Here is a 25171-nt window from a genome sequence, read left to right on the forward strand (position 1 = left end):
ATTCCTACAAGTTCCGAAACGGTCTATTCGTTTAATGAACTAAGTGTTGAATATTTAAGAATAGTCTAAATCAGTTACATGCTTTTGAGACATGATAATCATCCAACAATAATGAATTAATTAGACAGAGTTACTACACCATTTATTTATTTATTAGGCAATACCTAGATAGTTCGTCTGCTAAGATAGCTTCAGATGTTCCACTATATATATTAAGCAGCTACATGATTTTGATTAGAGTAAGCTAGATAATTTATATATACAAATAAAATTCAGAATATAATAAAAATAAATTCAGAACTTCAACTTTTCATTTTGTATTCATGCTTCATGTTTCAGTTTACAATAATCAACGTGTCAGTTGTGTACCTGATATTGGAAGCAAAAGAAAAGTGAGATCAGCAGAAATTCAGTAGCATACAACAACAGCAACACCCAGCAACGAGAAACCAGTGACAGATTTTAAAATCAAGATAAAAATCCAGAAACACCGACAACAATCAACGGACAGAAGCCAAGGGAATCTTTTCAGATTTGAAAGACTAATTAATGTTCAACCCTTAATTTCTGAATTCGTATATCAGAATATTTAAATTGTATATCAGGTGTATATTACTCTCTCTTTTAATTTCCAGAATGCTTTTATTTGTATTTTTTGGAAGTCTTAATATTTTCGGAATTTTTCTCTCTCTTAAATATTCAGTTCCCTTTTTTTCTCTCTCTATCTTCTTTTTTTTGTCTTTTTTCTTCTCCCCTAAAATTTGATCAAGTCTCTCTATTTATCTTCCATCTCAAACCCTTTAATCAATTAATCAAATAATAAAACAACCACTTTCTCTTACCAAACTCACTACTACATAAAAAATACAATTATTATTTATTTAAACAACTTTTCTTGAGCCACGCAATCCCACTATGTCTTGTTCCCCATTTTTGATTAAACAAGTACATTATTCCCCACCATTATGTCTTGTCCCCCATTACTGATTATTTTAATATTATTTTAATTTTAATGGACAGAGCACTCAAAATAAATAATTGTTCAGAATTTTAATTCCAAAAATACCCCTCTGACCTTACTGAAATTACCATTTTGACCCTGAAAACACTGTAATTTACCAATCTACCCCGTCAGCTATAACAAGTTCAACTAATCAATTCTAACCAAAATATAGCAGCTATAACCAATTCCTAATCAGATTTTATGAACAAACTCAAACTATATGATGAACAACAAAGAAACAACTGGAATTATTTTGATTGAACAATCTTTAAACAACAAATCTACTTTCAGATTCAACAACAATAACAAATAAGTATATTCAAATCATGAGCTCAAATTCAAATTAAACTTTAAACAAAATAAATAAACAGATTCGAACTCTAAACTCAAATAATCAATTGATCTTCAAATTAAATCCAACAAAATACAACAAAGATACATGATTCAATCTAAATCAAAAAATTAAAAACCAAAACATAAACTCACCTTAAATCACTGAATTAAAAACGAACTTCAAACAAAATGAACACGAATTAAATCTACAACAAACATGACGAACACGAATTTGAATTCGTCATGTTGAACACGAATTTGAATTCGTCATGTTTGTTGTAGATTTAATTCGTGTTCATTTTGTTTGAAGTTCGTTTTTTAATTCAGTGATTTAATGTGAGTTTATGTTTTGGTTTTTAATTTTTTGATTTAGATTGAATCATGTATCTTTGTTGTATTTTGTTGGATTTAATTTGAAGATCAATTGATTATTTGAGTTTAGAGTTCGAATCTGTTTATTTATTTTGTTTAAAGTTTAATTTGAATTTGAGCTCATGATTTGAATATACTTATTTGTTATTGTTGTTGAATCTGAAAGTAGATTTGTTGTTTAAAGATTGTTCAATCAAAATAATTCCAGTTGTTTCTTTGTTGTTCATCATATAGTTTGAGTTTGTTCATAAAATTTGATTAGGAATTGGTTATAGCTGCTATATTTTGGTTAGAATTGATTAGTTGAACTTGTTATAGCTGACGGGGTAGATTGGTAAATTACAGTGTTTTCAGGGTCAAAATGGTAATTTCAGTAAGGTCAGAGGGGTATTTTTGGAATTAAAATTCTGAAAAATTATTTATTTTGAGTGCTCTGTCCATTAAGATTAAAATAATATTAAAATAATCAATAATAGGGGACAAGACATAATGGTGGGGAATAATGTACTTGTTTAATAAAAAATGGGAAACAAGACATAGTGGGATTGCGGTGCTCAAGAAAAGTTGTTTAAATAAATAATAATTATATTTTTTATGTAGTAGTGGGTTTCGTAAGAGAAAGTGATTGTTTTATTATTTGATTAATTGATTAAAGGGTTTGGGTGGAAGATAAATAGATAGACTTGATCAGATTTTAGGGGAGAAGAAAAAAGACAAAAAAAAGAAGATAGAGAGAGAAAAAAAAGGGAGCTGAATATTTAAGAGAGAGAAAAATTCCGAAAATATTAAGACTTCCAAAAAATACAAATAAAAGCATTCTGGAAATTAAAAGAGAGAGTAATATACACCTGATATACAATTTAAATATTCTGATATACGGATTCAGAAATTAAGGGTTAAACATTAATTAGTCTTTCAAATCTGAAAAGATTCCCTTGGCTTCTGTCCGTTGATTGTTGTCGGTGTTTCTGGATTTTTATCTTGATTTTAAAATCTGTCACTGGTTTCTCGTTGCTGATTGTTACTGGTTGCTGGGTGTTGCTGTTGTTGTATGCTACTGAATTTCTGCTGATCTCACTTTTCTTTTGCTTCCAATATCAGGTACACAACTGACACGTTGATTATTGTAAACTGAAACATGAAGCATGAATACGAAATGAAAAGTTGAAGTTCTGAATTTATTTTGATTATATTCTGAATTTTATTTGTATATAAAAATTATCTAGCTTACTCTAATCAAAATCATATAGTTGCTTAATATATATAGTGGAACATCTGACGATATCTTAGCAGACGAACTATCTAGGTATTGCCCAATAAATAAATAAATGGTGTAGTAACTCTGTCTAATTAATTCATTATTGTTGGATGATTATCATGTCTCAAAAGCATGTTAACTGATTTAGACTATTCTTAAATATTCAACACTTAGTTCATTAAACGAATAGACCGTTTCGGAACTTGTAGGAATATTGTTTAGCTAAATACTATTGGTTAATTTCAGCATGTAAATGGTCTAGGATTAAAATTAGATTGCCAAGTTTTTTTTTAATTTGACAAACTGTGAACATACCTAGTATAATGTAATTAGGTAGTAACATGTGAATAAGATGGCCCAGGTTTAGTTTATGTCATACACGTTGAGCCTGGGCCCGCATTGGCAACGGACTGCCTTGCTTGCATCATTTTCAGACTTTATGAATCATATTCGAAACCCAACTATATTAACTCAAGTATGTAAATAAATTAAGACCTTTTCTCTTTCATTTTGTAGAGACAAATTTAATAGAAAAAATGTAGGCATTTTAGGATTGTCCTTAAAAAATAAGAATGAGATGAGCCTCGTCGAATAAAAAATACAAAATTGCGGGGCCCTCGGTAAATATTTGTTTTAAAATTGCTTAGACTTCGGGATGGACCGTTTAGCAAAATTTCACGGCCTTACCCAGAAATAATAATAATACACTAATCGCTTTAGGCACGTATTTTAATAATCTTACCTTCTTAAATTCGGGTGTGCATTTCATGCGACCCAAATCCAAATCCAAGGCGGATGAACCCAAAATATCCTATTCGAGGGCGGATGAACCCAAAATATCCTATTCGAGGGCGGATGAACCCAAAATATCCTGTTCGAGGGCGGATGAACCCAAAATATCCTGTTCGAGGGCGGATGAACCCAAAATATCCTGTTCGAGGGCGGATGAACCCAAAATATCCTGTTCGAGGGCGGATGAACCCAAAATATCCTATTCGAGGGCGGATGAACCCAAAATATCCTATTCGAGGGCGGATGAACCCAAAATATCCTATTCGAGGGCGGATGAACCCAAAATATCCTATTCGAGGGCGGATGAACCCAAAATATCCTATTCGAGGGCGGATGAACCCAAAATATCCTATTCGAGGGCGGATGAACCCAAAATATCCTATTCGAGGGCGGATGAACCCAAAATATCTTATTCGAGGGCGGATGAACCCAAAATATCCTATTCGAGGGCGGATGAACCCAAAATATCCTATTCGAGGGGATTAGTTGAACTTGTTATAGCTGACGGGGTATATTGGTAAATTATAGTGTTTTCAGGGTCAAAATGGTAATTTCAGTAAGGTTAGAGGGGTATTTTTGAAATTAAAGTTCTGAACAATTATTTATTTTGAGTGCTATGTCCATTAAGATTAAAATAATATTAAAATAATCAATAATGGGGGACAAGACATAATGGTGGGGAATAATGTACTTGTTTAATAAAAAATGGGAAACAAGACATAGTGGAATTGCGGTGCTCAAGAAAAGTTGTTTAAATAAATAATAATTGTATTTTTTATGTAGTAGTGGGTTTCGTAAGAGAAAGTGATTGTTTTATTATTTGATTAACTGATTAAAGGGTTTGGGATGGAAGATAAATAGAGAGACTTGATCAGATTTTAGGGGAGAAGAAAAAAAACAAAAAAAGAAGATAGAGAGTGAAAAAAAGGGAGCTAAATATTTAAGAGAGAGAAAAATTCCGAAAATATTAAGACTTCCAAAAAATACAAATAAAAGTATTCTGGAAATTAAAAGAGAGAGTAATATACACCTGATATACAATTTAAATATTCTGATATACGGATTCAGAAATTAAGGGTTGAACATTAATTAGTCTTTCAAATCTGAAAAGATTCCCTTGGCTTCTGTCCGTTGATTGTTGTCGGTGTTTCTGGATTTTTATCTTGATTTTAAAATCTGTCACTGGTTTCTCGTTGCTGGTTGTTACTGGTTGCTGGGTGTTGTTGTTGTTGTATGCTACTGAATTTCTGCTGATCTCACTTTTCTTTTGCTTCCAATATCAGGTACACAACTGACATGTTGATTATTGTAAACTGAAACATGAAGCATGAATACGAAATGAAAAGTTGAAGTTCTGAATTTATTTTGATTATATTCTGAATTTTATTTGTATATATAAATTATCTAGCTTACTCTAATCAAAATCATATAGCTGCTTAATATATATAGTGGAACATCTGACGATATCTTAGCAGACGAACTATCTAGGTATTGCCTAATAAATAAATAAATGGTGTAGTAACTCTGTCTAATTAATTCATTATTGTTGGATGATTATCATGTCTCAAAAGCATGTTAACTGATTTAGACTATTCTTAAATATTCAACACTTAGTTCAACACTTAGTTTAACTCAAGTATGTAAATAAATTAAGACCTTTTCTCTTTCATTTTGTAGAGACAAATTTAATAGAAAAAATATAGGCATTTTAGGATTGTCCTTAAAAAATAAGAATGAGATGAGCCTCGCCGAATAAAAAATACAAAATTGCGGGGCCCTCGGTAAATATTTATTTTAAAATTGCTTAGACTTCGGGATGGACCGTTTAGCAAAATTTCACGGCCTTACCCAGAAATAATAATAATACGCTAATCGCTTTAGGCACGCATTTTAATAATCTTACCTTCTTAAATTCGGGTGTGCATTTAATGCGACCCAAATCCAAATCCCATAACATTGAATAAAAATATGTTCCGGAGTGCGGGTGCATTTCATGCGACGCAATCCAAAGACATGTTTTTAAACGATGTTCACATTCTTTTAAAATATAATAATAAAAGCGGTAAAGAGTTAAAATTTGCACATGAGCTCTAAATTGTATAAAATCAGATAAACAAGCCGAATATGACAGTTGAGCGACCGTGCTAGAACCACGGAACTCGGGAATGCCTAACACCTTCTCCCGGGTTAACAAAATTCCTTATCCGGATTTCTGGTTCGCGGACTGTAATACAGAGTCATTCTTTTCCTCGATTCGGGATTAAAATTGGTGACTTGGGACACCCTAAATCTCCCAAGTGGCGACTCAGAAATAAATAAACAAATCCCTTTTCGATTGTCCTTTAATTGGAAAAAACTCCTTCACCCCTCGCAGGGACGAAAAAAGGAGGTGTGACACAGGTATATAAAATTCCCTATTGTCAATTATTCTATAATGGTAGTAGGTAAGAATTGAATAGCTAATTTTTTCTCTGTATCAACAGTAAATCCCAGGTTTAGGTGTGAAACTTTGAAATTAATTAAAATGCACTGGTTGTTGTAGAATCAATTATTTGACAGGTATAAATTGGACCGGGGTCTACGTATTGGCTCAAGAAGTATTGAGGTGAGTTGATACAACCCTTTACTAAAGTGGTTTAACTGACAAAAGCACGCATACAAGATGTATGATGAATTGCTTAAAAGAGTTTATATTTACTTAATTGGAACGAGGAGTACCTATTAACTTAGAATTATTCTAGCAAAAGTTTCGATGATTTATTATGATATATATGCATAAATTTTCATATTTTTGTGTTATCATTATATGCTATTTTCATGTTGAAAATTTATGAAGAAGCAAGAATCTTTAGAAATACTTTTAGATGTTTATTTCATTCTTATTCCATGCTTTACATTTAAGGATACCAGCATGAGCATGTACATGATGCTCCAAAAAGAAAAGATTTAGACTTGAAAAGTAAGAAGAAGTTTTAGAAAAAAAAAAGATTTTTGGGAGTATCCTTTATTCTGAGAAGGGGTCATCGCCCAGGCCGAGGGTCCTGACCAAGGCATTAACTTCCTGAAACTACTTGTGCCAAAGTAGGGAGCACACGAGCCGAGGATCTCGTTGTTGAGAATTTACTTAGCCATGCTAAGGCATGATACATGAGCGTTGAGAACCATGAAGCGAGTGGCACTTCGTGGATTGGGCCTATTCGATCGGGTTGGGATCGAACCTGTGCCAATCACACGGTGACTGAGACAGAATTAAGTCAGGATAGTTGGAACTCCCAAAGTATAAAGCGAAGTATTTTTTTTAAGAAAGAAAAAGAAAAGAATTTCTTTTAGAATATTCATAAACTGCTATTATGCAATTATTTTAGAATTGTTCTTATAAGCTTTATATTTTACATACATTTAGAACCTTTACCCGTAATGTACATGTTATTAAAGTTTTGCCCCTTGTTGTTGAGACTCACTGAGTACAATGGATGGTACTGACATTCTCTTTTAGGAACCTACGTTGGTCTACAGTACAACGTAGGAACCGGATTTGCAGGCGAGCAGGCTACGAGTTAGGATTTCCTTCTCTCCTATGCTATTGGTGAGCTCCGCTTTTGTTCGTGGAGTATTCCTTAGAGTCATTTTTATTTAGTTATTTCTTTGTTTACTTAGAGAATTGGCCAGGAAATCTCATGTCCTGAGCAGTGCATCAGTTTATTAGTAGAGGTTTCATAGACATAGTTGTTGGGTTAAGATTCAGATGTGTTTTTTATAATAACTTAGCAGTAATTCAGTAGTACTACGAATAAAATTTTGGAGTTGATTTATTTAAATATTTAAATTAATCAAAAGTATTTGGTTAGAGTATTGCCTTGTTGCATATAAAGTTTGGAGTTATAATAGATTTGATAAGTATAGAGGGTTCGCTCGGTCATGTTTAGTGATCGAGTGCCGGTCGCGGCTTGTTCAGAAAATGGGTCGTGACAGTTGCTTTGCAAGATTATGTTCTTTCAGCAGTCATTCTTAAGCAAGGTGCACAGTTGCAGCGATTAGTTCTTTTGTGCACCATACTTATATCTGGGAGGTTGCATGACATATTAGGAAAATTTCCTTTCTTTGAATCTTAGATCGTGCGTTAAAGCCTAAAGTGAGAATTTAGTTCCCACTTCTGCTAATCTCTTGAATGATTGGTATACTCGATGTGATTACAGAGTGCAAGGTTCAATACACAAGTAATAACATCAGTTGCTTGAGGTATAATTAAGTTAAGGAGATGTCCACTAAACCTCGAAATGAGAATTACATGAAAGACATGCGACCAAGAAGGAGGTTATTGTAACCCTTATATTTTCAGTTAAATGATAAGGACAAGTTGTAGAGGAATATGAGTTGACGACATCATCGAATATTGAAATTAAGAATTGTACCAGGACTCGGGAGGAGTTGATAATAGTGAAAGTAATGTGGAAATACTCGGAAAAAAAAAACAAACATATCCCCAAGTTAAAGTTCTAGTTAAGTGTTATTTGTAATGCCAGGGGGCGCGACAGATGGTACCATGGAATGGATCAAACAAGATAGACTAGTAAATGAAAAGATTAAGAGCCAACAAAGAATGTTCGCATCTCAAGTTTCTACTTTGGAACCTCGAGAATGAATAAGGTTCAATTGGTCAAGGATATTCAAAATAGACAATGTGCAATGAGCACCTTACGACTTATAGAAATAAGTTATGATAGGAACAGTAATAGACACGATTATGAATATGATCAGTTGTGAGGAGGAAAAAGAAGCATACCAAATGGTGCAATCTTAAGATTTAGGCGGGATTGAACAGACTTGATCAGTCCACTAAGTCGTAATCACAACCACTAGAATTTTTATACTATTAGATCGGGTCACTCATGTCCAAACTAGAATCAATCTATAGTCCACTATATGATGCAAAGGCGACGACTTGCATAATACTACAGTCTGTCAGCGACATGATAAAGTAAGGCCCTCGAGGTGAGATCGTAGAAAACTGTCTTCTTAGTCCACTACAATGATGTATGAAAAAACATGGTTTTCCAGGCTTATGGGCTCCATGTATAATTAGAAAAGTAGTATTTTTAAAGGCCCACAGTCATAAGATATGTATTAGATAAGCTCTTCCCAGCTCATGCCTCATGTTTGAAAAATGTCCAAGATGTAATGAACTTCAGGACATGTGAATAGGGTATAAATGGCAAGAGTCCAACATACAAATAATTTGACTTCGAGATGAATATCTTCAAATGCTCAGTAAGTATATATCATATGAGAAAGTGTGCATTAAATGAAAGATAGTTTATTCCACATATATTTATAGATTCGTGTGGAGATATGCATGTTTTCCGAATAAGCCTCATTCGCTCATGCCTATTCAAGCATGAATTCAAGAGGATAAGCATTGGAGAGCCATGACAAATAGATCGATAAGAAGAGAATGGAACAAGTGAATATCTGTCTATTGTAAGAAGATTAGTAATTGATGCATAGTAATATGACTAGCACCTGGGAGTTGTCTTGTTGTTTAGACGATGGATATTGAGTTCGTACGACGGTAAAAATTGGATTTTTTACTTACAGGCTACAATGTTGAGGGAATACGTTACGCGATGACTTAGTGGAAAGATGAAGTTGAAATGCGTGTTTATAACTGAATACCCAACAACCCTCGAAAGAGATTTGAATGCTTATACATGTGGGTATCATGATCTTATTGGACCTTAGTACTCAGGTGGTTAAATGTCATAATCTGACAGGTTAAGTGGGATTTAAGGGTGAAAACCAAGATAAGCTTGGATGTATATATGGCAGCTACAGAAATAATAAAAAGTTATTTGAAGGGACTAATTAAATGTAGCGAGCCAATAATGAATAAATTGAGTATGTAATAAATTGACGGTGTAGAACCAAGTCTCGAGTGTCAAATGTGACTCTTATAACATCTCTGATGACTTCAAAAGAAAAAAAAGGGACAAACGTTGTGCGATGAATCAAACTGAGTTCCTCTAGAAATGACCCGATCTCTGTTTCCAGTTTAAGTTTTATATAAAGGTTTGCTGCTGCGATTAGTTACAGTTTCCAATAGGTGCTTAAGAAATTGATATGTTATGGATACCTTTTAATTCTTTGTATTCTATATTTCATAGTCATATCACTATGAACTATAATTACACACAATTCAATACAAGATCAATTGCTAAAAACAGGCAATAATTATTTGGCCTCATTACCATCGAATGGATTTGTACCTACTATTGTCTTCCTCACATAGTTAAGGTGATAAAAATGTGAGAGGGAGGTTGAGATCTAAATAGCCGAGGGTCGTTTCTTCCCTGGTGAGATATGAGAGGTGATATCTCCACTTCTTTATGAGACAATGTTGTACGGTTACCTTGGTATCAGAATAAAAAGTTAGTATAAAGTGGTTGAGTGATGAGGTAGAAAGAAGTAGAGGAATTATCTTTCTTGCACGTATTAGTGGAGTGTAAAAGAATATTAAAAGACAAGCAATTTTGCTTGAGATGAGTATTTCCTACTAACTCTTTAATACAAGCAACTTCCGAGGACTTAAAAGGAACTCTAAAGCTTAGTTGGATTCATACCCTCGCATTAACTTGTTAATTCATAGCAAAGGTAATTACAGAAAGTTAGAGCAGCCTCAATTTTTTAGTTTAACCAAGTTTATGGAGATCAAAAACTAAAAAAAAATGGTAATCTTGTAGGAGAAGATTTGTTAATCTAAGATAAGTTTCGTTTTCTGAAGCTGACTATTCTATTCATTGATTAAGACATATACAATGATTTTACCCATTTAACAAAAAAAAAAAGCCAAGTTTATTGAATGATGGATTAAAGCGCGCAATTCAAAATTATCAACAGTCTCATACAAATAAAAAGGCATCAAAAACATGATTCTAGAGCAAGAAACCTTGGGGTTTTGAAATTATCTCCAGGAAAGGGTGTCGGGAAACTTAGGAATAAAGGAAAATCTAGCTTGAGCGAGGTTTATTGGGTCATATGAAATTATTAGAGATATTAGGAAGTAGTATAACTTGCTTGCTCTAAGAGTTGCCTTTCGTACATCCAGTCTTCTATATCTCCATGTTGAGGAAGTATGTATACGACTCAAGTCATGTAATTCCTTCTCAAAATGTACGAGTTGATGAGACGCTATCCTATGAAGAGGTTCTAGTTGCTATACTTGATAGACACGTTTAGACATTACAAATCAAAAATGTTGATTCAGTAAAGGTATTATAGCAAAATCGTTCGACTAAAGGAACCTGAACAAACTATGGAGAAATACCCTTTTTTTTTCATTCCACGAGTATATAATTTATTTATTCTTCGAGTGATGGAATGTAGCTAGGTGCACATATGTTCAAAGTGGTGAGATGATGACATCTGATATTGTATAGTGGAAGTATCATGTTGATGTGTTCTTCTAGATAGAGTAGTTGGATGTGCAACTGTTGTTATTGTGTGGTTATGACAAGTTAAAAAATTGACTTAATAGCAGAAGCAGTGGAAACTCTATCGAAATTTTTAATAATTTAACTGTTGCGGTCTAAAGAGAAAAGTGAAAACGGAATAGGACTAAGATCACTCATAGACTCAACGATATCTATGACACAACATTCAAGGACGAATGTTCCTAAGCGGGAAGAATGTAAAGTCCCATAAGTTTCAAGGCTTAAAATTTGAGCACCGCTTTCCATCCATAGACCGATGGCCAGGCAGAAAGGACCATTCAGACTCTCGAATATGTGCTGCGAGCATGTGTTATAGACTTTGGAGGTAATTGGGATGATCACTTTCCACTCATAAAATTTGCTTACAATAACAACTATCAAGGCGACATTGGTATGAATCCTTATGAAACGTTGTATGGGTGAAGATGTAGGTCTCCAGTGGGTTGGTTTGAATCAGCAGAGGTGTCGTTGATCGGTCCAGAGTTTGTTTGTGAGGCCTTAGAGAAAGTTCAGTTAATCAGAGAAAGGCTGAAAACGGCTCAGAGTCGTCAGAAGTCCTATTTTGGCAAGAGGCATCGTGACTTAAAGTTCATGGTTGGTGACAAGGTATTTTTGAAAATTTCACCAATGAAAGGAGTTATGAGGTTTGGTAAGAAAGAGAAACTTAGTCCTAGATTTATCGGACCTTATGAGATTATAAATAATAAGGGGAACGTGGCTTATAAGCTAGCGTTACCCGTTGAATTGTTCTCTGTTCATCCTGTTTTTCATGTGTCTATGCTTAGAAAGTACATTCATGATGAGTCACATATAATACTTGCTGATACCATAACAATTAAAGAAGGCTTAACTTATGAAGAGGTACCTATAGAAATTCTCGATAGGCAAGTAAGAAAGTTGAGAACAAAAGATTTAGCATCGGTAAAAGTTTTGTGGAGTAATCATGATTCAAAAGAGGCTACGTGGGAGGTCAAGGAAGATATGAGAAAGAAATATCCATATTTATTTGAGGAAAAAGGTATGTGAACCTAAGTTTGGTTTGACATTTGTATTTCATTTATTAAATACAAGTTAGCAAGTGTTTCTGTCCTTCCTAGATTATACTTAGTTGTTGTAGTAATTTAGTTTATGCCGTAGTATATATAATTCATTAAAGTGATTTACTTGTTCTAAAGTTGTTGTTCTTTAGATTCATGTTAGTTATTGTGGTACCTCCTTGCCAGAGTGTGAGTAATTAATTTATGAGCTGCGTATGACGCCTATGAATGGCCTGTTATGGTATATTTGGTTGTTGATGTAGTTGTGGTATTTGTGACTGGGATAATTTTTTTGGATAGTCCAATTTACAAGGAAAACTCTGCCGAAATTTTTGAAAATTTAGGGAGTTCACCAAAATTTTGAGTCATTTGGAAGCATGAGTAGTGCTAAGAAAACTTAAGAGGTTCAATGACCTAAGAGATGATTGTTAGCTTAAGAATAAGGTCCTAGCAACATTCGAGGACGAATGTTTTTAAGGAGGAAAGATTGTAACACTCCTCAAATCTATAAAAGTTTCAAGACACGCTAAATATAGAATATAATTTTTATAATCTTAAATTATACTTCTAATACGGATTTAAACCCTTGTGATTGATTGTTGAGTTACTTCTCTATGTATAAATAATTGGATATACAATTAGGGAAAATATTAATAATTTTAATATTATTAATTATTAAAAGTAGATATAACTAAACACTAGTTAAGTAAAAAAAAATAAGGGCAAATAAGAAAAGAGAGCACATGAAAGGCCTTAGCCCATAAGGGCTGTGGAAGGAAAAAGGATTTAAAAAAAGGGTTTACACAAAGAAACAGAACAAGTGTCTCTTCATGCACGAAATACAGAATCGTGAAATAGAGCCTTGTTGCTCAGTACTCACGCAGGCAACAGGAAGTTCTAGGTTTCTTTACAAATCACTAATTCTTGAACTCAGGTATATAAAATTTCCTATTGTCAATTATTCTATAGTGGTAGTAGGTAAGAATTGAATAGCTAATTCTTTCTCTGTATCAACAGTAAATCCCAGGTTTAGGTGTAAAACTTTGAAATTAATTAAAATGCACTGGTTGTTGTAGAATCAATTGTTTGACAGGTATAAATTGGACTGGGGTCTACGTATTGGCTCAAGGAGTATTGAGGTGAGTTGATACAACCCTTTACTAAAGTGGTTTAACTCACAAAAGCACGCATACAAGATGTTTGATGAATTGCTTAAAAGAGTTTATATTTACTTAATTAGAACGAGGAGTACCTATTAACTTAGAATTATTCTCGCAAAAGTTTCGATGATTTATTATGATATATATGCATAAATTTTCAGATTTTTGTGTTATTCTTATATGCTATTTTCATGTTGAAAATTTATGAAGAAGCAAGAATCCTTAGAAATACTTTTAGATGTTTATTTCATTCTTATTCCATGCTTTACATTTAAGGATACCAGCATGAGCATGTACATGATGTTCCAAAAAGAAAAGATTTAGACTTGAAAAGTAAGAAGAAGTTTTAGAAAGAAAAGATTTTTGGGAGTATCCTTTATTCTGAGAAGGGGTCATCGCCCAGGCCGAGGGTCCTGACCAAGGCGTTGACTTCCTGAAACTACTTGTGCCAAAGTAGGGAGCACACGAGCCGAGGGTCTCGTTGCTGAGAATTTACTTAGCCATGCTAAGGTATGATACATGAGCGCTGAGAACCATGAAGCGAGTGGCACCTCGTGGATTGGGCCTATTCGATCAGGTTGGCATCGAACCCGTGTCGATCACACGGTGACTGAGATAGAATTAAGTCATGATAGTTGGAACTCCCAAAGTATAATACGAAGTATTTTTTTAAGAAAGAAAAAGAAAAGAATTTCTTTTAGAATATTCATAAACTGCTATTATGCAATTATTTTAGAATTGTTCTTATAAGCTTTATATTTTACATACATTTAGAACATTTGCCCGTAATGTACATGTTATTAAAGTTTTGCCCCTTGTTGTTGAGACTCACTGAGTACAATGGATGGTATTGACGTTCTCTTTTGGGAACCTACGTTGGTCTGCGGTACAACGTAGGAACCGGATTTGCAGGTGAGCAGGCTACGAGTTAGGACTTCCTTCTCTCCTAGTGCTATTGGTGAGCTCCGCTTTTGTTCGTGGAGTATTCCTTAGAGTCATTTTTATTTAGCTATTTCTTTGTTTACTTAGAGAACTGGCCAGGAAATCTCATATCCTGAACAGTGCATCAGTTTATTAGTAGAGGTTTAGTTGTTGGGTTAAGATTCATATGTTTTTTTTTATAATAACTTAGCAGTAATTTAGTAGTTACTATGAATAAAATTTTGGAGTTGATTTATTTAAATATTTAAATTAATCAAAAGTATTTGGTTAGAGTATTGCCTTGTTGCATATAAAGTTTGGAGTTATAATAGATTTGATAAGTATAGAGGGTTCGCTCGGTCATGTTTAGTGATCGAGTGCCGGTCGCGGCTTGTTCAGAAAATGGGTCGTGACAGTTGCTTTGCAAGATTATGTTCTTTCAGCAGTCATTCTTAAGCAAGGTGCACAGTTGCAGCGATTAGTTCTTTCTGCCTGGGGCACATTGAGGAGGAGCGGATGTAGCTTAGAGGGTATAGGTTCACTGAACGCAGTAGTTTTTGCCTAAATCCTGTATATTCATTAAAATATCTGCTAAATACCTACAATATTTGACCGGGAACTCAGTTAATTAACTATAGATAACTGTAGGAAACCAAAAACTTCAAATCCATTGAGCCATTGCCCCTTGACACACAACTGGGTTGTTGCAGAAGTTCCAAAGACAAAGTTATTTGTTGCCATAGAAAGTGAGTCATTACAACCATTTCAAATACCTAGTAAATTCATACTCTAAGAAAACGTTTAATTTAACTTTACCCAAAATCACATCTAACAGGATATGCCTCATTTTAGTTCCTCTGATGTACCTCAATGGAAAATGAATTCCTAACCGCAAAAGTGCACGTCACTTCTATACCTAGCATTGTCTTTGAGACAGGGACTTGAAATTATGGATTTTCACCTCATATACGGTTAGACCACAAGAGTAAGCGTGATTCCAAGACATTTTTGTGTCTCAAATCATTAAACTTTCCTATTTTGTGAACACATCATTAAACTGCCCTACGGTGTAAATGTCAGTTTAACATTGTCCAGCCAGATGGCACCTCTGGGCATATAAAGATACCCACAGAAAGCCTGAATCCAAGATAAATAGAAACACGCTATTAAATACTGAAATTATTTGTCTGTATGCAAGAATGTAGATAGAAAAAGAGTGAGCAAAAGAAGTATTACTACTCACCTATCTGTTGGGCTGTAAACCTTTACCACCATAGTATTGTTTCGTTGTTTCACGGGAAAATTCTGCAAATGTCATCCCATCTTTCAGCCTCGACAAAAGTGGCGGAACAATTTTTTGAATTTCGTGACTTATTTCCTCTGGTGCCTGCCTAGGCTGTTCAATTCCCTCAATACGTATTCCCCACTGCTGACTATTAAAATTTAAATTCTCAAGAGGGTAATCCAAAAGAGAGAATTGTTTGCTCCACGCTGGCTGCAAGAAGACAACAAATGTCTCCCTGCTCAACTTTTCAATCTTTGGTGGTCTACAAACACAATGAAGTGTTGCTCGTAGCTTCCCCTTAGATAATATATCAGCTGCTTCTCCAACCTGCAGAATGAGACTCTCCAAAGGTGCCTTTACCATGAAGACCTGATTCTTTTTGGGATCAAATATTTGAAGATATGTGTGACCACAGGGCGAAGGGAACTCATGCTCAGAAGAAACGGGTGAACCAGTATTTACAGCAGCTGGCGTTTCTTGGTGAGAGGACAACAGAAACATGGGAACTGTTAAGAGAGTGAAAATACCATAATCATAATGCCACTGCTGCCATAGACCATAGTCATTTGACTGGTCTTTCGATAAGTCAGTCCCTTGTTGTTTCGTACTTGCTTGCTCATTCTTATTGAATTTTCCATTTCTTGATTTAACATATCCGTTTCTTTTTGCAGCTTCTCTAATAATATCATTGTCAACAGCGGAATGGTAATGGATTACACGCCCTTTAGCTGTGCCGGACTCTAGTAAGCTCTGTTGTAGCTCTTGGCCCCCAATGCCCTTATCACATATTTGTGCAAGACGAAGCCCTAGGTCCATCATGCAGTATCCTAGCTCCTTAAAGGTGCATCCTAGTTTCTTAAACTCATCCTGATTAACAACTTCATCATCCCGATTTTCAACATCTAGATCATCAACCCGACCATCACTTATTTCAAAGCATTGCTCATATTTCAATTGCATGGAAAAAGACGAGACATTTCTATTGGGGTTCTTCAATGAAACATCACTTCCCAGACTGTGTTCCTGTTGCTCAATAATAACAATAAGAGTATAAGTAATAGAGCAATCTTCTTTTGATAAGCAATAGGGCAAATTATGCAACCAGGCTCTACCATCCTAAGTTGCGCGGACTCTTAATTTTGGTGCCGTCCCCGTCCCGGTACGAGACGGGGATGGGAGCGGGAGCGGGAGCGGGAGCGGGATACGTTCCGGATTCGGTTAACTAACTTCGAACACTTTGACCGGAGTCCATCGACAAATTTGGGAGAAATATTGAGACTTTGATTTCTCAAAATAAAAAATAAAACAGATTTTGGAGAATGAAAGAATAATGTCCATCTTGGAGAATGAAAGATTGAAACAATATTCATGTAAGTTTTTCACAGAGTATCTCTCAAAATTTACAATATTTTATAGCTCTACCTTTTACTAGCCGAATCCCCGCACCCGTATCCATATCCGGATCCGCACCCCCGAATCTTAAAAATTAGATTTTGCCAAATCCGATACTCGGATCCGTCTCCGTATAGGATACTCGCACCTGAGTCCGAGCAACTTAGCTACCATCAATGTTCTTTTCAAGAGAAAATCTTAGAGCTTTGCAAGTTGCATAAATTTTACAATGCACAGTCAGATTTCAAAAAATAATAATATTTCAAACTATTATGATTTCCTCACTCAATCAGTAAAACTAGCAAAACTATTAAGGATACATTGATGAATACGCCCAAATTAAAGTGGGCTAAAGCATTGAACACCAGATACTGATGCCTCGATCTCAAACTAGTTATCAATAAATATACATAACCACCCCAGGTAGTTCAAGCATAGTTAAAAAAATCCTTCTTTAAAGCAAACTCAGGATTCTCTTTTAGAACTTCTCTAAATGTTACAACCAACTCGTTTTATTTGGGCACATTTCATTTATATAAATAATTTGTCTTCTGCCATGAATTAAGGGTTCACTAATTAGACTTTTTTAATCAAACCAAAAGACTCATCGCAAACACCTAAAACTAGCAGCAGTGTAATAACTAAACCTTTAATCTCAATTAGTTACTATATATTCTTTTAATTTTCATTGCATTATGTTATTAGCTAATACGCATTTTGAATATTAGACATGAAGAAGGAAGTTAAAGGGAAAAAGATAAATGAAAGCTGGGAGAGAGGTGGACCTTAAGAAGGCGTCTGCGATCTTCGTTATTGAGAAGAGAGAGTTTTCGAGCCAAAGGAAGAAGAGTTCGACGAAGATTGGAAGCTTCTGGAACGCCGGTGATGGCCAGAAGTCCAGGTCCCTCTGGTCCTAGGTTTTCCATAACACTTGTGGTGATTGATTCAAGCCGCTGAATTTCTTCACAAGATTCTGCTGCTGATAAAGCTATCTCTGATGACAGTTTCTTCAAATCAGAGTAGTGAAGCTCGTACAGTTCGACTACCTCTCCCTCCATCTCTTTCATTGTGGGTTTGCTATCGCAGTCTTGCAATTTCGAAGTCTTAACATTTATATATATATATAGTCGACCTAGAGTGAAGACCGTTTGGTACAAACTTACAATAGCGGACGGACTTTTGCCAAAGGTTAAATATTTTTATTAAGTTAAATACTCTACTAACTGACCAAAAGAGTAGTAGTACTAGTTTCGAGCAACAAGTTGTATATGAAGAAGATAAGCATTAAGCTAAATTCATTAATTAAAGGTTATTAGAATCGACTTTTACTAATAAGCTAAAAGAAATAACAAAAATTATGACTTGAATTTTTTGTGACATCATACTTGTGATGGTCCACTATTTCCTAAAAGTTTTACAACTTAGATCAGATATCCATTAAAAATTAGCGTTTGTAAGGGTTATGTGTAAGAAACGAAGTACGTTAAAAAAAACTCGTTAAATCAAACTTTTATCTCCTGCACTGATATGTTCGACTTTAGTTCATTACTCATCCCCGATTCTAATGGTCTTATTCATTTAGCATCGCATTACAACAAAGACCCAGACAACCAATTGAAAATCAATTTTCCTTTCTGCTTCTCATGACCAGGTTATTCATGTTGTACAGTTTCCCCGTGTGCATTCTGATTTTTTTCTCTTTTGAAAATCCATGCATCATCATTTCAGTTAAGCAGGAAAATGTAGAAGGTTACAATTACACTCCCTTCTCCTTGAAACTCTTAGTCAGCCAGATAGCAGTTTCCCTTGGAGAAACCTTTTCTGGCCCAAATGGCTTCAGTAACACTGTAAGCTCTTCTAAACGCTCTTGCTGCAATAGTTGAGCACTGAACTCAAGTAATCCTTCTAAGGCTTCAGAACGTTGCTGGTAAGAAGAGGTGTCAAACCTCCGGGGACGAGATTCTGAAGATGACCGGCTTGAAGCGCCAGTTGTTGCATTATGTTCTGAACATTCACTTCCAATCCGCGCAATTCCATGAATAGGGTCAATTAAAGGTGGCTTGGGAAAGCTTCTGTCAACAACCTGTACTGTACACTTGTCTTTTGTGAACGACCAGTCACTATAGCGTGGTGAGGGGGAAGACAACTGAACAGATTTTGGTGAAGCTCTCTGGATGGGCAAAAGAGGATCTTCTGAAGAAGCCAAGGGATCAACCATCTTGTCAATTCTTGGAGCATTCACAGAGACATCCGGAGACTTCACTTGGTGAAGAAGACCAACATTATGTTTGTAAGGCGACTCCAACTTCCCAGCTTTTGTTGATAAAGGAAGAGAATTTCTACGCGTTGACTTGGACGGTTGGCTAACTGGTGTATGTGTCACTGGAAGCTGCATTTGTATGTAAGTATATAAGTGTAAATGAAAACTCAAGCCTTGAAGAACTACAAGTATAGGCTCAACAATATAGCACCAAGAAAAGAATCTACAATTCCTGTCTGGAGTTCTCTTCATTTGTTTTGACTTTTACACTGAAATTTTTTTCGATACTATTCAATCAGAAACGTACCAGTTCACGGGTAGAACCAGCATTGGACATCTTTAATGGAGTGCTCTGTCTCCTCTGAGGTGTGGAATTTCTATTTGAATTAAATCGCACAGTTTTGACAGCAGCTGACAACTTTGAGATAGCAGAACTTTTTACGTCATAAGGAGTACTTTCAACAGACGGCTCTGAATAGTTTTTCTTCAAAGAACTCATTAGATCTTTTGCTCTCCGGGATAAACATGGAGAACCCGTACCAGAAATACTAGGGTTCAAAGCCCTATCACTGGACAATCGCCTCTGCTCTCTTTCAGTGAAGACTGGAGCAACTCTAGGCTCAGAAAATCTTTTTTTCTTTACATAGTTTGAATTAGAGGGCTGGACGTGGAACTTGTGCTGTCTAGGGCTGTCAGAATTCAGAAGGATTTTTAACACATAGGGTTGAAGATGGGGATGTCGGAGTAAATCTGCAGCCTGGAACAACAGTTGGGAGAGAATTAAAGTGAAAAGGAGTTGATGTTTCAAACAGTTAACATCTTTGGTGCTACATGAAGCAAAAATTTGCACGTAGAAAGTTAATAGTGAACTTTGAGGAAGTGAGGGATACTTACACTTGGCCTGAGTTCTGGGTTTTTCCTTAGCATACTCTTAATAAGGCCACGGCTGCACCAAAAATAAATTTATCCAATCATAGCACAAAAGATTAGCAATTTGACAAAATAAGCGCTACAATCGGTAGCCTCAAATGTGCAAAAGGAAATTTACTCACAATGCACCAGAATACGTGGTGGGAAGTGGAGCAACTATACATTTGTTAATTTTGTTAATTAGACCTTGCATATCCTGCATTCAAAACAGTGGAGGTCATTTGAAGTCTATTACAACTGAAAATAAACATATTGAAGGTAAACATCAATTAATTACATGATGAGAAGCCGAAAAATCTCATAAAAATAAAAAGATAGGGAAAACAGTAGCTAATGAATGTCACAATCATAAGAAAGAACTCCTCCACTGGTTAAAGGTAGAACAAAGTTATACATCATAAGCGTAAGTACAGTTGGTCTCACTATAGATCGAGTACTGAAGGGCTACACTGCCCATCAGCCGATGGAAACAGTTTTAGGAAGATATCTCAAGAAATGGTCTTAGACATGCACAAATCAACAGACCTATTTTGGAATTATATTAGCACTACCAAGATTGTAAGCACAAAGAGTTCCTTGACAAACGATGATCTAAAGATAGCTATTATCAAGGCTACAAGCTCTTCCAAGTCCAAAGTTTGGCAACATATCTTTGTTATTTTCCAACACCAAGGCTGCACGCCGTTAAGGAGAACTCAGCAATACCAAACATGTGTGTGGTCCATTCCTCTCAGAGGCCTAAGACTAACATCAAACAAATAGCCTCGTCAAAAAATCAGCAGGAGGCAAAAGTTACCTCTAACATTAGCACCGCCTTTAATTGGAAGGGTGATGTTAACTTATGCAACTCTAGCCCAACCGAGAATGCTTTCCTCCATTATTTCACTACTTGCACTCATGAGGTACTCCCATTTTCAACCAATCTACAATTTCTCTAACTGCATCCTTTAATTGACACTCCAGCGCTCACTTCTTGCACGGAAGTGTATACGTATACAAACAGCCCATGGACTAAATTAACATCGATACTAGATTATTTTAAAAGACAAATAGACCATCTGAGTTGCCAGTACTTTCCCTAAAACTGCCAGTTGTACCCAGAATTTGGTAATTGATTATACAGCTCGTGATACAATTAAAGTTCATAGTCTGGAAAGTAGCATTTCATAACTTACAAATGCTTTGAATGCCGGCTTGTAAGCAGTCATTTCATACATGCAGCAACCTGGATATGCAAACAGTCAGCAAAACATTGTGCATCTGAAAGTGCATCATGTGAAGCAAGGAGAAGGTAAAGACTTACCCAAAGACCAGATGTCTGATTTACAACCATAGGGTATATCAGCAAGAAGCTCGGGACACATATAACTTGGGGTACCCACCACCTGACAGCCAACATGACTCATCACTAGACTAAGCAATACAACAAATAGAAATACAGAATATTCCCAGACAAGTTACTTACAGAGGAAGCAAGATCATCCGAAGACAGTATTTTAGCAAGACCAAAATCACCTGAAAACAACTCTTGAAATAAATACTCAAGTCAATCATACCCAACTTCAAGTTATGAGGTACGGGGATTACCTAGACGTATATCGTGCTCTTTAGTCAGAAAAATATTTGAGCACTGAAGCAAAAAAGTTAAATCAGCAAACAAATCTATAAAGTTGAGAAAGAATAACTTTATGGAATAAAGAGATGCTACCCACCTTGACATCACAGTGAATTATATGGTTCGTATGCAAGTGATCAAGTGCCATCAGAAGTTGAACTAGCCACTTACAAAGCTTCTGTTTATCAGTCAACATTAAGATTTCAGGAAATGAAATGGCCGCAACATTAGGGAGTAAATTTATTTGGTGGAGGCGGGAGGGTATGAGTCAGAAGGAAATTCTAAATTTAATAACAACCTCCTCAGGGAAAAGAACACCATTAGCTCTCTTAATAGCATCTGCCCTGCATAAGGTTTGAAGAAGTGATTAGACAATATGTAGGGTAGACAAATATAAGCAACTAGATTCAGGACCTCAGGCCTAAGCTCCTAATTCTGAAAACAGTTCATGGGAAAAGGAAAGATGACTTACATATCACCTCCTTCACAATACCCAATAATAATGCACACGTAGCATCCCTGAAAATTGGGTATTTTCGCATAGTCAATGGCATGGCTGAACAAATAATTCTTTCACAGCTATACAATATTATGACCACACCAGAACTCAAAGGTTTAGCTGTATCTTAGACAATTTTTGTAACCACAGTCCTTATATTGGTCTATTAGGACTTACCAATACTTGCTAAAATTAGAGTTATAGCACTACCTACCTTCTTTCCAGTAAAATCCAGATTAACCATCGAGATGAGTAGTTAAATAGCTAAACATCTATCACATTCAGATATGCAGTTGCATGTTCAACCACTGCAACAATGCATGAGGGCTGAGTATTCACTTGAACAGTAGTTTTAGTTCTTACGTAGTTCAACGTCTAACCTAGATAGGCACCCTTTTACATTTTTTTTTTACTGTTTGTAGACTTCCACTTAAAAATCTTTCATGTTGTTCACAATGTGTGTCATCCGGAAGTGAATGACATGAGCAGACAAGTTATCACATGTACGTAGATAAGTGTTTGAAGTGAAATGATGAAAGGACAAAACTATGAACAGACCTTTTCCACCCAGGAATCTTTGTATTCCACCACAAATGGACTTTGTATTCTTGAGATCAGTTCCATCTGAAAAATAAACCCAGATCAGAAATTGCAAACACAAACCTGTACCTCCATATTCCCCAGTCTTTCCCAAGAAAAAAGAAGGAAGAAAGAAGTAGATTAGGCAGAAAGGAACTACTCGAGTTAAAGGTGCATTTAAGATAAGCAAGTATCACTGTCTTCAACAGAAATGAGGCTTACTTCACTTTATTAGCAAAAGCCTTTTCATTGCTTCATGACTGTTACCAAATCAAAGAGTTCAGTAAATGTTTAACCCCTAACGCATACATAACTTTCATCCTTTCAGGTAACACTGTGCAGTTCATTGCATAACTTCTTAACCATTTAAGACAATTATGGTGAATTCTGTAGTGCACCAGAAATTTCCTATCTAGATACCAAGATATGCAGATGTCTTTACACTCTTAACCACCCTGTTCGTCCTCTCATATCACAAGAAAGCTGGTAAAAAAGGCTGACCTCCTGGTGGGCAGATCTGCGTGTTCTCTCTGTCTGGCGAGCTAAGCGAATTTTTTTCATAACATATCTTTGAGGAACAGAAAAAAAAAAAAGATACAATCAGATATCCAGATAAACTGAATAATGCAATAACGAAATGACTATGAACATAAACAGAATACTGTAACAAATATCAAATTGTAACAGATGGAGTGAGAAAAGGTTGCACGTGTCCTTACTTCTTCTTTTCTTGTTTATGCCTTACAAGTAGTGCAGAGCCAAAGGAACCTTTCCCCACCTGCTCCAAGATCTCATAATTTTCCATCTTATGAGCTGTAAGACCACCTTTTCTTTATCAAACAGATTTCAATCCAGATATTATTTTGTCACAGTTGAAATATCAGAGCAAATCTGCAAACACCTTGTACATGTCGAGAAAATGCATCTATTAGAAACTTCAGAAATGTTGAAATTTTCTAAACACTCAACAGCAAACATTAGCAACACCACATCAGTCAAAAATACATTTTATTACAGGAAGAAAAATTATAGCAAATCTGCAAACGTCTTGTAAATCAAGAGACAATGCGACTTTTATACATCATCCAAAAATGTAGGAGATTTTTTAAACCTTCACAGCAGCTCCCTCACATTCACCCTTCTTTCAATAAGATGGGAATTTTATACTATTGTAAATAATTACTAACAACTATCGTTTGAACTTATTGGAACAAAAAATTGTCAGTTTGTACGTTATCATTGAAGAACTCTAAATTCTTATCAGCAGCGTAGGTTATTCAATGTAAATCAATAAATTTCCTTAATAAAACACAATTTCTCATCAGTGACTTCTTGTTCCTTGAATACAGTAGATACATACAAAACACAATCCAAGTACTCCAGTTCCTTATATAATATTCTATAAGCTCTACGCACCGGAAATTAGCACGAAAAGCGGGAAAACGCAATGTAAAGGCACCATTTGAAAACTTTTAGGGCAAAGCTTAAGTAAAAACAAATAAACCTAATCGAATAGCTTAACCAATTTCCAGAAAAAAAAAATGTAGCGCATAAAAGGGAAAATGCAATACCGCATATGAGAAAAGTAAGTGTAGTAACCGAAACCGATAAATGTGGAAAAAATCAAATTCCAAATAGTATGCTCCATTACGTACCTGAAACTGAAAATGATGAAGAAGAAGAATTGGAGAAGAGCGTTAATGTGAAAATAGGAACGGCATTTTTCAGGTGTTATTCATTGTATAGAGATGATGAATCGAGTAGTTGGAATTATTTTATTCAGTGAACAGAGAAGATGGAGAGCGGTAAAAGAATTGTAAACAAAGCAAAAGCGATGTGTCCGCTTTCTAAAGGACATTTTCAAACTTTGAATTTTTTTATTTTATTGTTTTTGTTTCCAAAAAGCGCCTTTTGTTTTTAAAATCAAAACTATGTTCATGGGGTCGAACAAACTTGAAACTTGGGCCTAAAACAAAACTTTAGTAGGGATTATTCGGTTGTCGGAATTAGGAAAATAATCCGTATTAAAGTTTGATATTACTACATTTGATTGACATTTTGCTTTTGGTATTAGCAATACGAATATAGTATTATAAGGAAATTCTGAAATTATTTTAAACCAGATTCAACATAAAATAATGAGATTTTTACATTCCTATATTATATATGAATCTATATTACTCTCCCTACCCTACTCAACTTTTAATATAATTACCTTTTATATACCTAATTATTATTTATGTACATT

The 25171-nt window shown here is 35.1% G+C and overlaps 2 protein-coding genes across 4 annotated transcripts; both read right to left on the reverse strand.

Moving 5' to 3' along the window:
- Nucleotides 1-15355: 15355 nt before the first annotated feature.
- Nucleotides 15356-18385, reverse strand: LOC107786385 (uncharacterized). The gene is made up of 3 exons (XM_016607852.2): nucleotides 17826-18385; nucleotides 15607-16671; nucleotides 15356-15500 (listed from the first exon to the last, which is right to left on the reverse strand). Exons 1-2 carry the CDS (start codon nucleotides 18105-18107, stop codon nucleotides 15607-15609), a joined length of 1347 nt encoding a protein of 448 aa, XP_016463338.1. The 5' UTR covers nucleotides 18108-18385; the 3' UTR covers nucleotides 15356-15500.
- Nucleotides 18386-18519: 134 nt separating this feature from the next.
- On the reverse strand, nucleotides 18520-24738 carry LOC107786384 (serine/threonine-protein kinase Nek2-like). Of its 3 annotated transcripts, none has more exons than XM_016607851.2 (15): nucleotides 24579-24738; nucleotides 23643-23814; nucleotides 23425-23491; nucleotides 22903-22968; nucleotides 22318-22364; nucleotides 22144-22189; nucleotides 21943-22023; nucleotides 21818-21860; nucleotides 21696-21745; nucleotides 21534-21615; nucleotides 21406-21455; nucleotides 20353-20426; nucleotides 20195-20246; nucleotides 19608-20057; nucleotides 18520-19429 (listed from the first exon to the last, which is right to left on the reverse strand). In XM_016607851.2, exons 2-15 carry the CDS (start codon nucleotides 23726-23728, stop codon nucleotides 18797-18799), a joined length of 1827 nt encoding a protein of 608 aa, XP_016463337.1. In that variant the 5' UTR covers nucleotides 23729-23814; nucleotides 24579-24738; the 3' UTR covers nucleotides 18520-18796. The 3 variants fall into 3 exon arrangements, with proteins under 3 accessions (XP_016463337.1, XP_016463336.1, XP_075100419.1); XM_016607850.2 differs by having other exon boundaries at nucleotides 23643-23824; XM_075244318.1 differs by lacking the exon at nucleotides 24579-24738 and adding an exon at nucleotides 24495-24510 and having other exon boundaries at nucleotides 23643-23824.
- Nucleotides 24739-25171: the final 433 nt, after the last annotated feature.

The sequence above is a fragment of the Nicotiana tabacum genome, chromosome 22 (genome assembly GCF_000715075.1).
Source record: "Nicotiana tabacum cultivar K326 chromosome 22, ASM71507v2, whole genome shotgun sequence".
Taxonomy (NCBI): Eukaryota; Viridiplantae; Streptophyta; class Magnoliopsida; order Solanales; family Solanaceae; genus Nicotiana; species Nicotiana tabacum.

What these genes read in the sequence shown, in the direction of transcription:
- LOC107786385 (XM_016607852.2), bottom strand. Translation starts at nt 18,107, where the DNA reads ATGAAAGAGATGGAGGGAGAGGTAGTCGAACTGTACGAGCTTCACTAC. An exon ending in ATCGCAGACGCCTTCTTAAG is followed by an intron (nt 16,672 to 17,825) that starts GTCCACCTCTCT and finishes ATTGAGCAACAG; the next exon opens with GAACACAGTCTGGGAAGTGA.
- LOC107786384 (XM_016607851.2), bottom strand. Translation starts at nt 23,728, where the DNA reads ATGGAAAATTATGAGATCTTGGAGCAGGTGGGGAAAGGTTCCTTTGGC. An exon ending in CGGATGATCTTGCTTCCTCT is followed by an intron (nt 21,616 to 21,695) that starts GTAAGTAACTTG and finishes GTTGGCTGTCAG; the next exon opens with GTGGTGGGTACCCCAAGTTA. An exon ending in CTGGTTCTACCCGTGAACTG is followed by an intron (nt 19,430 to 19,607) that starts GTACGTTTCTGA and finishes ATACAAATGCAG; the next exon opens with CTTCCAGTGACACATACACC.